At 45.9% G+C, this 14769-nt stretch overlaps 1 protein-coding gene and 1 pseudogene across 1 annotated transcript; one reads left to right on the top strand and one right to left on the bottom strand.

The window, feature by feature from the left end:
• Positions 1-3169: 3169 nt before the first annotated feature.
• LOC142457880 (olfactory receptor 13C7-like) lies at positions 3170-4126 on the bottom strand. The gene has a single exon (XM_075558977.1). The coding sequence runs from the start codon at positions 4124-4126 to the stop codon at positions 3170-3172; it is 957 nt and encodes a 318-aa protein (XP_075415092.1).
• A 7032-nt stretch (positions 4127-11158) lies between these two features.
• On the top strand, positions 11159-11623 carry LOC142457881 (ubiquitin-conjugating enzyme E2 N pseudogene; annotated as a pseudogene).
• Positions 11624-14769: the final 3146 nt, after the last annotated feature.

Genomic DNA, 14769 nt, shown 5'->3' on the forward strand with positions numbered 1-14769 from the left:
TTTTTTTGCATGATGCCTTATACCTGGTCCCTTGGGCACCTCGTGATCGCACTGGCCGGTGTGCTTCTTCCATGTGGGCTTATTTGCTTCTGAGCTAGATGGCCGCTTGTTCACCTTCAAGCCTTTAAGACCCCAGACACTATCTCTTTTGCTATCCAGGCACCATCAGCTTTCTTCACCACATTTACTTGTTCACCCACTTTGGCTCCAGCCGTTGTGTTGGGAGAGTGAGCATCATAGAGTTCCAATTTAATAAAAGAAGGTATTCATGCATTGAGGGAGTGTTTGAGTAGAGGCCCAAGGTCCTTCCGCCACCTTAATACTTGACCTATAAATATAGACACATAGATCTATTTCCCCATCCTCCTATATATATTTGCATGTACATGTCTTTGTCTAGACCTCCATGAATGCCCTTTGACTCCTAGCTCTTTCCTCCATCTCCCTTGACCTTCCTCCTGCCCTACTACCATGCTTCATCACCACCTGGGCTAGAGTATACCTCCTCTCTAAGCAACCTTACCCTTGATCATTTCCCACCAGGCCTGCCACTCCCCCTTCTCTACCATTTGGGGTCCCATGTTTTTCCCTTGTCCCTGGGTTTGTTAACACCACTTCCTTACCCCCCCTACCCCCCCACCCCAAGTCCCCCCGGAACTGTCGGTCCCGTTGTTTTTCATCCAGATAGTTCATCCAGCCTGTCCTATTCAGACAGACCTGTGGAGTCACTAACATGCACGAAAACTAGACAGAGGAAAACAAAGCAACAGTATACAACCAGACAACAAAACAACCAAAACAAACCACTGAAAAAGAACAGAACAAAACAGTTCACAAGAGAAAAGCTTGTAGTTAGTTCAGGGATCGTTTGCTGGCCCTTAGGAGTGTTTTCCAGTCCAGTCTGTTGGGGCACCACGCCCTGGCCCCAAAGTCCACTTTCAGCATTCCCTGGGGACCTTGCCACTACATTCCCTTGCTGTTCCGCTGCACTCCCCCAGTGATTTGCCTCGGTGTGGTGGGATCAGGTCAGGTGCAATTCCCACACTGTGTCTCCAGTACTGTCCCCTGTATCACCCTTAGTCACTGAGAGGCATCATGTTATTCTATTCTTATAAACATTTTTCAAATCCATCTGTTTGGAAGGCAACAGCACCTCCCTCGTTTTCTCTTTACCTCTTCCACATCATAAAATCACTGTCTTTCATGTCCCTCTTCATTCAAGGAAATAAAAAAGAAGTCATACAGAGCAAGGTCAGGTGCATGAGGCAAGAAAGCCATGCTGTTTTTTTGCCAAAAACTGACTCACTGAGATGACTATGTGAGCAGGTTCATTGTTGAGGTGACAAAACCAGTCCCCTGTCTGCCACAAATCAGCCCCTTTTTTGCACACTGTTACACTATCTTTTCAGAAACTCTAAATAGAAAGTTTGATTAATATGAACTGGTGTAATGAACTCCAATTGCACTATAAGTCGACATGTCCATCTGTTAGGGAAGTTGACATACATCCAGAATGAAGTTTGCAATCAATCAACATTTCACCTGTTTGGAAATGAGCAACCCATTCATCTCATATACTTCAGTTTTCCCATAGCGCTGTCCTTGTAAAGCTGTGTTCAACATCACAACAGTTTCTGCGGCATTTTTCCCAGGCAGTAAACAAAATTTCACAGCCGCAAGCTGTTCTCTTAAAATGGCCATCACAAAAAGCGAGGTTCAAGCAAACCTGCTTTTGTAAAAAAAAGTTCACTGTAACCAGATAGAACCTTTCCAGGTAATGCCACTGGGCACTGGGTACACTAACTCAGAGCAGGTTGCTCGATAGTCACCTTGGGGTGGGTGTGGGGGGATAGAAATTCATACTACAAAAGCTCCGCCTAGAGTAACTTTTTTCAGGTATTTTGAGGGGACACCCCCTTGTATAATTTTATGGTATATTTGACATTGTTTTGTTCTACTAAGTCAATCAAGCTATTCGGCTTTCAAGTAGTCCACTTAGTTTACATTCTATAAGTTCTTAACAATAGCAATAAAAACAGGAATTCTTGGTACGTGGATGCCCTTCATCTACAGATGCATGAGTATAAGAATCTATCGATTACCATGGTTTACAGAATATTCCCTTTTACATGCATACAAGGAAAGAATTATGAATTCTGATTTGGGGGGTTCTTTGGGAGGAAGGTACTTATTTGTTTGCTTTTGTTTTTACAGTCCATGGCCATCAGCTTTCCCAGGCCTCACACCCCGTGAACTCCATGGGCCTGATGCCCTGATGCTCCGCTGCTAGTGGGCAACATGGCCTCGCTTCTCCTCAATTGACAAGTAGAAACAGTCAAGATCAGTATCCACTTGAAGGGGAAAAAAAAGAAATTTAATTTGGCTCCACACCCCATTTCCATTTCTGTGCTGAGAGCAACTGCAGTCGTCCATTTCAGGGTGGGTTTTCATTGGTGGGAGGTTTGCAGGGCGTTACTGGGGAGGACGTTACTAGGGAGGGTCCTTAGGATCAACGCCTTTCTAAATGGCAGTGAAGCGGGACAGAGCAAAGCGAGAGCTTGAATTATCGTAGGGACCTCTGGAGCTGAATGACCCTTTCGTGATAGCCCCATTTCAGACAAAAAGGACCAGGCCTTTCTACTGACCTTGTCTAATTATTAGCTGCATGTCGCCCCTCAGAAGGGGATGTAAACTTGAGTGAGGTAGTTCTCTTCAGCCAAAGGAAAGGCCACCAACATTTCTAGCAGCTGGGTTAAACAGTATTTCAGTCCTGTAGAGTGAGGCTTGGGGATCGGGACAACACACCATGGCATCTCCTATGCACCAATATTTCTCAAAGTTTTGCACACAAATGTATCACCTGGGGATCTTAAGATGCAGATTCTATTGTGCTTGACACAATAGGTGGACAGATGGATTGTGATAAGAGCTGTATGAGCCCTAAATAAAATGATTTATTTAAATATAGATTCTAATTCAGTGTATTTTGAATGGGACCCAAGATTCTGATTGTCTAATAAGCTCCCCAGTGATGGTCCCCAGTGACCATCCTTTAAGTAGCATGGCTCTAAATTCAGCTTGTCTCTCATCTAACATGACTTCATTGAAATGCTCAAGTGAAAGTCTCGAGAATGGGATACACACACACACACACACACATCTCCAAGCATCACTGAGTGAAGCTTTTCTGAGCCACCAGGTTCCTCACAGACATCTTCACATCCTTATTCCTCAGACTATAGATGATGGGGTTGAGCATGGGTGTCAGAAGCCCATAGAACAGGGAAATTAGTTTGTCTGAAAGATCCTGCTTGTCTGCTCCCAGGGGGTCCTTTGATTTAGGCTTCCCATACATGAATAGGATGGTCCCATAGAAAATTATCACCACCGTGAGGTGGGCAGAGCAGGTGGAGAAGGCCTTTCGCCTCCCTTCAGCTGAGGGGATCTTTAGAATGGTGGTGATTATAAAGATATAGGAGACAAAGATGAAAAGAACTGGGACCCCCAGGAAGATCACATTGGCCACCCCCATGCTGATCACATTCACGGAGATGTCAGCACAGGCCAACTTGAGAACGGCCAGGATCTCACAGATGAAGTGGTTGATGACGTTGTCCCCACAGAAGGGCAGTTGTACTGCAAGAGAAATCTGTACCAAGGAGTTGGTCCCTCCAGCCAACCAGGAGCCGGCAGCCATGGGCACATAGGCAGCCTTGCTCATGATCACAGGGTACCTAAGGGGGTTGCAGATGGCCACGTAGCGATCAAACGCCATCATGCCCAGGAGCACGCACTCTGTGGCTCCCATGGCAAAGGAGAGAAACATCTGCACCGCACAGCCTGAGAAAGAAATGGTTTTCCTTGGGGTCAGGAAGCCATCCAGGACCAGAGGAACTGAGGCAGTAGTGTAGCAGATGTCCAGGAAGGAGAGGTTCCCCAGGAAGAAGTACATGGGTGTGTGCAGGCGGGAGTCAGTCACAGTCACCAGGATGAGGACCCCATTGCCCAGCAGGATCACCAGGTACATCACTAGGATGAGCACAAAGAAGGTTTTCTCCAATTTGGGGTGAGCCGAGAGTCCCAGCAAGACAAACTCTGTCACGGCAGACTGATTGGGAGCTTCCATTTCAAGCTTTTTCTTTCATTCCTAGGGATATTGAAGGCAGAAAATCTATGGTTGTTGGTTGTTTCTTTTTACATTATGCATGGGTCAATACACCAGGATCATGGGATGATATCCCTACAACTGTAAAGAAATTTATCCTTTGGGATTCAACTAGTAAAATCAAGTTTACCTAAAAGCCAGATAGTGTTTCATCCACAAGTATGAAGAACAGACCTTAGAAATATAATAAAATGGAATGTGTTTACATACCTAAATCAAAGCCATATGTTTACATAGGTGCTGTGTCTGTAGCACTTTCTTTTTTTAATAATCATTTTATTGGGTGCTCTTATAACTCTTGTTACAAACCATACATCAATTGTATCTGACATATTCGTCCATATAGTCCATCATTCTTTTTTAGACATTTACTTTCCACTGAGCCCTTGGGATCAGCTCCTCTTTTTTTCCCTCCCTCCTCCCCCCACCCCACCCTCATGGCCCCTTGATAGATTATAGATTGTTAATTATTTTCAAATCTCACACCGACCGCTGTCTCCCTTCCCCTCTGGTTTCTGTTGTTCTTCCCCCTGGCTGAGAGTATGTGGTTATGTGCCATTCATTGTGCTCAGTGCCTCCCTCCCTCCCCACCTCTCCCCACTCTTCCCCCTCCCCTTTTGGTATCTCCATTCTCATTCCTGTTCCTAGGTTCCATATGTTGTGGGTTTTACCTCTTGCCTGTACTTATGTACATGTTCCCGTCTAGTCTGGATTGGGAGGTGGCACTGAGGTCGTGATAGCAGGGGTGGTGGTGGTGAAGAGACCTCCAAGGATCAGAGGTATATTGTGTGACCCATTAGTGCTCTACTGCACCCTTAACTCACCCCCTCACTGCGACCCCTCTGTGGGGGGATGTTCCATTGACCATATATAGATGGGCTCCAACCCCCTCCATTCTCACCAATGCATTTTTGTTTGTTTGGTTTTTTGGGGGGGGTTTGTTTGTTTGTTTGTTTACTGTTTGTTGTGAATCTTCTGATGCCCATTGCCCAGTCTCAATGACACCTCATGATCACACGGGCTGGTGTACTTCTTCCATGTGGGCTTGTTGCTTCACTGTTGGATGGCCACTTGTTTAACTTAGAACCTTTAAGACCCCAGACACTATATCTTTTAATAGTCAGGAACCATCCTCTGTCTTCATATCTGCTAATGCACCCATTTTGTCTTCAGGGATCATGTGGGGGTGGAGGTATGAGCATCACAGAATGCTTATTGGTTAGAACAAAGTGTTCTTGTATTGAGGAAAGATATGAGCCGAGGCCCAAGGCCCGTCATCAGCTTCAGTATATTGCCTTATAAATATATGTACATAGGCCAATACCACTATTGTTATGGATTAATGTATATGCATAAGTGCACACCTCTGTTAATCACCCTATCTATGCCTTTGCTTCCTAGAGCTTGCCTCTGTTTCCTTTTGCCCCCTCCTGCCCCACCATCACTTTACCACCTCTTAGTGCTTCCTCTCCACTAGCTTGGTGTTGCTCTAATACTCACAGGATCTCTACCCTCTCCTAGATGCTGGTTCCACTTCCTTAGTTGTTCCCCTGTCCATGATGCCGTCCCCTCACCACACCCTTCGCCCACCTCCTTCTTCCCCCTCTACCTTCTGGGCTGTAGCACTTTCTGAGTGAGCAGGGACTTCTGCCATGTCGTTGAGGAACTCAGGCCATCACAGCCCAGTGTTCCAGGCCATTGAGGTCAAACAGCCCATTCCTCTGGACCTGGTGCCTATCCACCAGCCAGTGTCTGTTATCATTTGACCTCTTATACTAGTATCAAAGGGACAGAATGTGCTGGCCTGAAAACAGTTGATAGCTTTACTTATTTACTTCAGTCTTTGGGGGTTTGGTTAGTGTGGACAGGTCTATCTGATCTTGATCCTCTATCCTGTATAATCTGACCAAATTGAATTTCTGAAACATGTTGCAGAGAGTCCCCACAATAGTCTTAGAAATCTGATCCAGAGAGGAGAACTAGTGTATTTCTTCTTGTAACCGCATCTGTCTGCATCTTTGTTGTCCTAGAGCTTTGTCTGAAGAGTAAGACCTTTCCTGATTGCTAGAGGAACTCACATCACTAGTCTGGGTTGAGTAGGACCTGCATCACATCCACATAACCTTCGATTAAAAATGACAATGCCATTTGGATGCTTTGGAGGCATGATCATGTGCAAATATTCTCAATCTCTCGGACTACCCAGGATCACACTGGAAAGCATGAAGATTGGACTGTCAATGAGATTTGGCATGCTAGGTCTCATCAGATCCTGCTGGAAGTGCCTCAAACTAGAAAATCTGAATGTCTTGTTTTAAGAAGTGAGCATAATCTAATACCAAAACCAGCAAAGTCATGACTAGAGTAGAGAGTTATAGATCAACAGCCCTCGTGAACTTAGATGCAAACATTCTCAACAAAACCCTAGCCCATAGCATCCAATAATATTTTTAAAGAATACATCATGACCAAGTGGTAGTCATACCAGTTATGTAAGGATGATTCCATTAGAACACTATTTATAGAGGTATAGCAATAGGCATGCATATATGTAAATATATTCATTTATAATGAAAGGGACAGAGGCCAATGTACATTTATTTATATGTTAAGTATTAAGATAGCAGATGGACTTTGGGCCTCTACTCAAGGCCTCCCTTAACATGAGAACACTTTGTTCTGATAAACTGGCCCTCTTTGATATTCACTTTCCCAACACGATCTCTGAAGACAAAATGGGTGTATAAGTAAATGTGGTAAAGAGAGTGGACGGTGCCTGGCTATCAAAAGATATAGTGTCTGGGGTCTTAAAGGCTTGAAATCAAACAAGCGGCCATCTAGCAGGGAAGCAAATAAGCCCACATGGAAGAAGCACACCAGCCTGTGTGATCGTGAGGTGTTGACAGGATCAGTAATCAGATATCAAAAGATCCAAAACAAACAACTCTATTGATGCAAATAAGGGAAGTTGGAATAGAGACCCAAAGCCCACCTGTAGACAATTGGATATCCCCCACAGAAGGGTTATAAGGAAGGGATGATTGAACTAAGGTGTAGTATAGCACCGACAAATCACACCTCATTCCTCTAGATTCTGATTGCTTCCTCTCCCCCGCCCCTGACCTCCCACCCCAACTGCCATGACCCAGTTCTACCTTACAAATCTGGCTAGACTAGAGAACACACATTGGTACAGTTAAGAGCTCTTGAAACATGGAATTCAGGAAAGATAAATCCCTCAGGAACAGTAGTAAGAGTAGTGATACCATGAAGGTGGGAGGGGAAGGGTGAGAAAGGGGGAAATCATCACAAGATTGGATAGATAGCATGTTCCCCCCCCCCCACCAAAGGGGATGAATAACAAAGGTGGGTGAACAGAGACAATGGACAGTATAAGATAGGAAATAATAATAACAATATATAATTGATCAAGGATTCATGAGGGTGGGAGGCTGGGGGAGGAAGGGAAAAAAAGAGGAGCTTATACCAAGGGCTCAAGTAGAAAATGTTTTGAAAATGATGATGCCAATATATGTACAAATATGCTTGAAACAATTGATGTATGAAATGTTGTAAGAGCTGTAAGAGCCCCAATAAAATGACTTTTAAAAAAAAGAAAGAAAAACATTCAATGGAATCTATCGTATAAATAAAACAAAGGGAAAAGAACTACAGCACGATGTCATTTGAGGCAGGAAAGGCATTTGACAAAATCCAACCCCCGTTCCAGATTTTAAAAAATCAACAAAATTGGAATAGAAGGGAAATTCCTCAACACAATAAAAGCCATATATACAAAGCCAGTGGCCGACATCTTGCTCAGTGGAGAGGAACTGAAAGCATTCTCCTTGCCAGTGGGAATTAGACAACGATGACTTTCCCACCACTCTTATTCAGCATTGCGCTGAAAGTCTTAGCCAAAGCTACCAGGCTACAAAGGCATCCAAATTGGCAAAGAAAAAATAAAACTCCAGTGTAGCAACGATGAAGCATACAACGTTCCTCTAGTTCCTAAAGTCTTCCTCTTCTCCACTCCCCCCACCATCATGATCCCAAGTCTACCTTACACATCTGGCTACACCAGAGGATGTACACTGGTACAGATAGGAACTGGAAACACAGGGAATCCAGGGCGGATGATCCCTTCAGGACCAGTGGTAAGAGTAGGGATACCGGGAGGGTCGAGGAAGGGTTGGGTAGAGAGGGGGAATCGATTACAAGGATCTACATATAACCTCCTCCCTGGGGGATGGACAACAGAAAAGTGGGTGAAGGGAGACATCAGACACTGTGAGATATGACTAAATAATAATTTGTAAATTATCAAGGGTTCATGAGGGAGGGGGGAGTAGGGAGGGAGGGGGACAAATGAGGGGCTGATGCCAAGGGCTTAAGTGGAGAGCAAATGTTTTGAGGATGATGAGGTAATGAATGTACAAATGTGCTTGACACATTTTTGTATGTATGGATTGTGAGAAGAGTTGTATGAGCCCCTAATAAAATGATTTTTTAAAATGAAAAAATAAAACTCTCAGATGATATGATTCTATACACAGAAAACCCAAAACACTGATGTTTTTAAAAAGTTAGAATTGAACAATTTAGTAGCATAGCAAGGTATGAGATCAATATACAGAAGCTATGGATAGCCTCCTCCCTGGGGGAGGGACAACAGAAAAGAAGGCGGGGGAGACATCAGACAGTGTAATGTATGACAAAATAATAATAATTTATGAATGATGAAGGGTTCATGAGGTAGGGGGGAGTAGGGAGGGAGGGGGAAAATAAACAACAGATATTAAGGGCTCAAGTAGAAGGCAAATGTTTTGAGAATGATGATGGCAACAAATGTACATATGTTCTTGACTCAATGGATGTATGCATGGGTTGTGATAAGAATTGTATGAGCCCCCAATCAAATGATTTTTAAAAATCAGTCATATTCCTATATACTAAAAAGGAGAACACTGGTAAGGAAATCAAGAAAACAATACCATTTACCATTGCCACCCAAAAGATAAAACACTCGGGATTATAAGTCATCTGACATAAAAGACTTGTACAAAGAACCCTACAAAACACTGCTATAAGAAACCAAAAGAGACGTACAAAAACGGAAGAATAAACCACGTTCATGGATGGGAATACTAACACTTTGAAAATGCAAACACTACCCACAGTGATCTGTAAACATCATGCAAGCCCAGTCCAGATCCCAGCAGCATTCTGAATGGAGATGACAAAACAAATCATCAACTTTACATGGACAGGAAAGGCACTCCGGATAAGCAAGGCACTACTCACGACGAAGAACAAAGTCCCCAGTCTCAAAACCCACTCCACAGCCATGGCCGTCGAGACAGCCCAGTGCAGTACACTCAACGCAGGACCAGTGGAACAGTAGTGAGGACCCAGAAGCAAATCCACCCACGTACAGATAGACTCTTTTTTGGCCAAGGGCTGAAACGCATTAACTGGGGCAGGGGTTATCTTTTCAACAAACTGTGCTGGGAAAATTGAATCTCCAATTGCAGAATGAGGCAGTCCCCATACCTCCCTGCATATACACACATGAGCTCAGGATGGATTAAAGACCTAAATGTGAAACTACAAAAATCATCGGTGAGAAACTAGGAATAAGCTTCGGGGTCCTCATACCATATGAACCACAAAGCACACACGCAGAGCGCAGAGGACAAAACAGATGAACTTCTAAGGCTTCCTAAAAATCAGACACGTCGGGGCATCAAAAGACTTCACCAAAAAGTAAAAGGAGAACCCACAAGGCTGAAAAAAAGGGACCCAATCTCTAAAATCTACATCAACTTCAGCACCTTAAGAAGCAAACTATGAGTCACTGGCTTTCTGACTGGCAGAGGACAGGGAAGGACAGTTCCCAAAGATGACATTCAACAAATGTATGTAGAAATGTCACAATCATGAGCCATTCCAGATGTGCAAAATCAACACAGCGTTGAGATACGCCCTCACCCTAGCACGGATAGTGAATTGTAACAACAACAACAAAACAGAAAACAACAAATGCTGGAGAGAGCGCAGGGAGACTGGAAGCTCCCACGCCGCTGGTGAGGCTGTAAAAGGATACAACTGCTTTGGAAGGCTGTGAGGGTCGTGCTCTGAGCAATGAGGCCAGTGCTGGCATGGAGGTGGTGGGCCAGGGCCGGGACAGCTCCTTCCTGGCCGGAGACCTCTGCCAAAGCTGCCCCTGGAGCTTTAGAAGATCCGCTTCAAGTCCCCACCCTCAACCCAGGGGCTTTTCTGCCCATGCTCTGTCCTCCTGCAGCTTGATGGCCTTGGGAGCACCTGTCAGGACCCCGCGGGCCCTACTAAGCTGCCCACCTGGCTGCCTGGCTTCTGAAGACTGCTGCCCTCTTCCAGCCACCGAGGCCAGCCGGAGGGAGCTGTGGGCTCTTGGGAATCCTCCAGACCCAGGAGGAAGCAGGCGGTGGGGACTCGGTGTCTCTCTGCCTGCTGTTGGGTGCAGACAGATGCACAAGGCCCTGGACAGCGCTGCCACCGCATCTCGCTGAAACTGGTGGGGCCTCTGGACAAAATGGTTTGTGACTTTGCAGCCACATGGAGAGATGGCCATCACCCCATTGTCCACTGAGGTGGGTGACCCCAGCTCAGACCAGGGCACCTACTCCAGAGGTCGTGCCTGAGCTTGGGGCATGACCGCCTCTGTTTCCATTTCCCATTTCTAAGCCAAGGGATGGAGTACTTACCTCAGGGACATGGCTTGCAAATCCCAAGCCCAGAAGAATGTACAGTGAGCCTTTGTCTCATTATCACACTCACCTTATGCCCAAACCACACAGCACCTAGTCTGCTTTAAACTTTATGAAAAGAGGTTTATACTGCATGTCATCGGAGACTTCTTTTCCCATGAATAATTGTAAGATTCAGCCATGAAAAACAAAAACAAAAAAAAAGAACTGTCGGGAGACAAGACCTGAGGCCGAACACCGGATCTGACAAGATGGCCGGGCTGCCCCGCAGGATTATCAAGGAAACCCAGCGTTTGCTGGCACAACCAGTTCCTGGCACTAAAGCAGAACCAGATGAGAGCAACGCCCGTTATTTTCATGTGGTCATTGCGGGCCCCCAGGACTCCCCCTTTGAGGGAGGGACTTTTAAACTTGAACTATTCCTTCCAGAAGAATAGCCAAAGGCAGCTCCTAAAGTACGTCTCATGACCAAAATTTATCACCCTAATGTAGACAAGTTGGGAAGAATATGTTTAGATATTTTGAAAGATAAGTGGTCCCCAGCACTGCAGATCCACACAGTTCTGCTGTCAATCCAGGCTTTGCTAAGTGCTCCCAATCCAGATGATCCATTAGCAAATGATGTAGCTGAGCAGTGGAAGACCAGCGAAGCCAGACCATGGAAACAGCTAGAGCATGGACTAGACTATATGTCATGAATAATATTTAAGTCGATCTGATCATCAAGTGTGCATCACTTCTCCTGTTCTGCCAAGGCTTCTTCCTTGTTTTGTTTGCATTTAATGGACACAGTCTTAGAACCATTACTGAATAAAAGCCCAGACATCTTCAGTCTTTTGGTGATTAAATGCACATTCGCAAAAAAAAAGAACTGTCATACCATATCCCAGTGATCCCTATGCATGGTATATATCCTAAAGAAATGAGAGCCAAAGCACAAAAAGATATATGCACATCCATATTCATCGCAGCACTATTCACAATAGCAAAAAGATGGGAAAACCTAACTGCCCATTGGGGGGAGAACGAATCTATAAGCTTTGGTACAGACACACAGTGGAATTCTACACAACGGGCGGAACAACGGTGGCTCTGTGAGCCACTCTGTGCATGAACCTGGAAGGAATCGTGCTGAGTGACACTAATTGATCACCAAAGGACACATCTTGTAGATGTTCTCTGTTATAGGGGCAGGAGGAAATCCAGCAAAGGTGTTCATGCTAAAAGAAACAGACACGAACGGCTGCCAGGGCTGAGAGGGAGCATGCAAGGAGACGCTGTCTCAGGCTAGAGGGTGGACAGGCTCCAGCTCGGGCAGACAGGAAGCGCATCTCCAACGAGACGGAGACTGGGTGAGAATGACGGAAACAGGCCAAGACAAGGGGAGGTTTGAGGACTTGTCGAAGGAGCTGCTCTGTCAATGTCTCTGGATTCAAAAATTTTTTTAATAATATGTAAATATGCAGATTCTGGTTTTTGTTGAGTTTGGGGTTTTACATCTGCTCCCTTGGTACTTACTTTCCCTTGTCCGTGGGCACCGTCTTCAGAGCTTTGCGAATTGCTATCTTCCAGTCTACCTCCACCCCACCTGCAAAGCGGTCCTTACGCACCTCTGAGGTGGCCCAGGCTCGGGAATCACTGGCTTATTTCCACAGACCTCTGTTTGAAGGTACAGAAGCCATGGCCAAGAGAAGTGTTTGTGAATTGTACATGGCCTTGAAGAAGGACACTTATTTCCTGACTGGTTTGCCCAGAGGGATGTCTTTTGCAATCCACCAGCCACAAAGTGGGAGGGATGGGAGGGGGCAATTTTCTAATTCTCTAATGGAGCCCATGCCAACAGCCCTTGGCAGGAAGTTATCTGTCCAAGATCATGCAGCCTGTTGAAGCAGAGCTACCTCTTAAGCTGAATTCCGTTCATTCGCAGGCTGGGTCTCTTCCCTCCTCTCCAGATTCTGATCGGGGTGACTAAATCTTCCATTGGAGAGGGCCTCTCTACTGAGGACAGAACAAGTCCACCTTGGTGGGCTGAGGGGTCCTTTGAGGCAGACCAGCCACCATGAGCACAGCCTGCATACCGCTGTTGTTGTGCTCGAACTGGTGGAGAGGGGCGCTGGGCATGATCAGTCCTAATGAGACCACTTCCAAAGAGATCATCTCAGGTTAGCAGCATTAAGGGATGGAAAACATTAGGGTTGATGGTGTTGTGGGTTAAGAATTCACTGCTCACTGAAAGGCTGAAAATGAGGCCATCTGTATCAGAGAGGAAGGACGTCTCCGAAACCCTGGGACGCATTCTCCTCTGTCCTGTGTGGTCCCTGAGCTGGAAGTGGCTGGAGGGCAATGTGCTAAGGGATGGAGAAATGTTCTTAGGAAAAGCCCTTTTGGGGGGAACTGATCACAAGCATCTACATATAACATCCTCCCAGGGGGATGGGCAACAGAAAAGTGGATGAAGGGAGAGGCCGGACAGTGTGAGATAAGATAAAATAATAATTGTGTATGGACTGTGATAAGAGTTGTATGAGCCCCTAATAAATTGTTTAAAAAAGATAAAATAATAATTTATAAATTATCACGGGTTCATGGGGTGGGGAGGAAGAGGTAAAAGGAAAATGAGGAGCTGATTCCAGGAACCCAAGCAGAAAGCAAGTTTTGAGAATGACAAGGGCAACGAATGTATACGTGTGCTTTACACGATGTATGTGTGGATTGTGATAAGAGTTGTATGAGCCCTAATAAAATTATTTGTTTTTTAAAAAAACGCTAAGAGATTGCTAAAAAAAAAAATTAAAAAAAAAAAAGCCCTTTTCAGTATCAGGAAGTACAGCAGCTGAAGTTTGGCAGGCTCTTTCCATGGTCAACCAATTCAGCCTCCACCATGAACCTGTCACGTACAAGGATCCTCCCTCCAAGAAGTCATTTTCCAGCCTCTGTCAGAACACTTTGAGCGACTGGGCATCAGGACCTCCAAAGGTGGTCCTCTGCTAACTTTCAGTGGTCCTTTGTGGGCTCCCACAGCATGTCTGCCACATGGTGCTTACTTGTAGCCTGGTCTTCGGAGCTCTGGAAGTGCTTTCTCCCCGACCCGATTCCCCTCCCCTGCACAGCTCCCTCCATACATAGCCTCAGACAGGTTGCCCAGCGCTTACCAAGTATCCAGCCCAGGCTAGGCCTGTGGAATTAGGAAGCTTCCAGCTCACTGGGGTCAAAAGTGATGACCTGTCGTGTCACCGGTATATCCGAGCGCCACTTTATAAGCAAGCAGGTCATGGGCCACATTTCTCCAAGCTGCTCCAGCCACACATGGCCTCATTCTCTTTACCTGTTTTCTGTCTTACTCGGGTCTTTAAATGACACTGAACATAATGGGCTCCAAATCATGACCACAGCTGCTCCCAGGGCCTTGGTCCAACCTTGGGGCTCAGCAAGGCAAAGATGTCTCCTCAAAGTCCAGGCCCCGAGGAGCCCCAGCCCAGAGGAGGGGGGCCTTCATGGGGGGCGGGCTAGGAAGTCATGGGCAGGAACGGGGCTCCGCACCCCGCTCTTCTCTGTGTTCCACGCCGTGTGCCAGAGGATCTTATCAAGACTCTCTCGGGAATGGAAGGGCCAGGCTGCCTTGGGACCGGGTTCTGTCCCAGAAGCAATTTAAAGTTTGGTGAGAGACTCAGCGTTCAGGCTTCAACCCCATAGGCCCAATTAGACAATGTTTTGGAAGTCTAGTGAAAGCGCCCTTCCCTACAAGGAAACTTCAACGCAAAAAGTTTCCTGCCTTGAAGTAACCAGAGTCCTCCAGGGCTTTGATGACAATAGAGGGCCCAAGGTGTCGCCCCTTGAAGAGCTCAAAAGGGAAGA

This window comes from Tenrec ecaudatus, chromosome 10, assembly GCF_050624435.1.
Source record: "Tenrec ecaudatus isolate mTenEca1 chromosome 10, mTenEca1.hap1, whole genome shotgun sequence".
NCBI classification, from domain to species: Eukaryota; Metazoa; Chordata; class Mammalia; order Afrosoricida; family Tenrecidae; genus Tenrec; species Tenrec ecaudatus.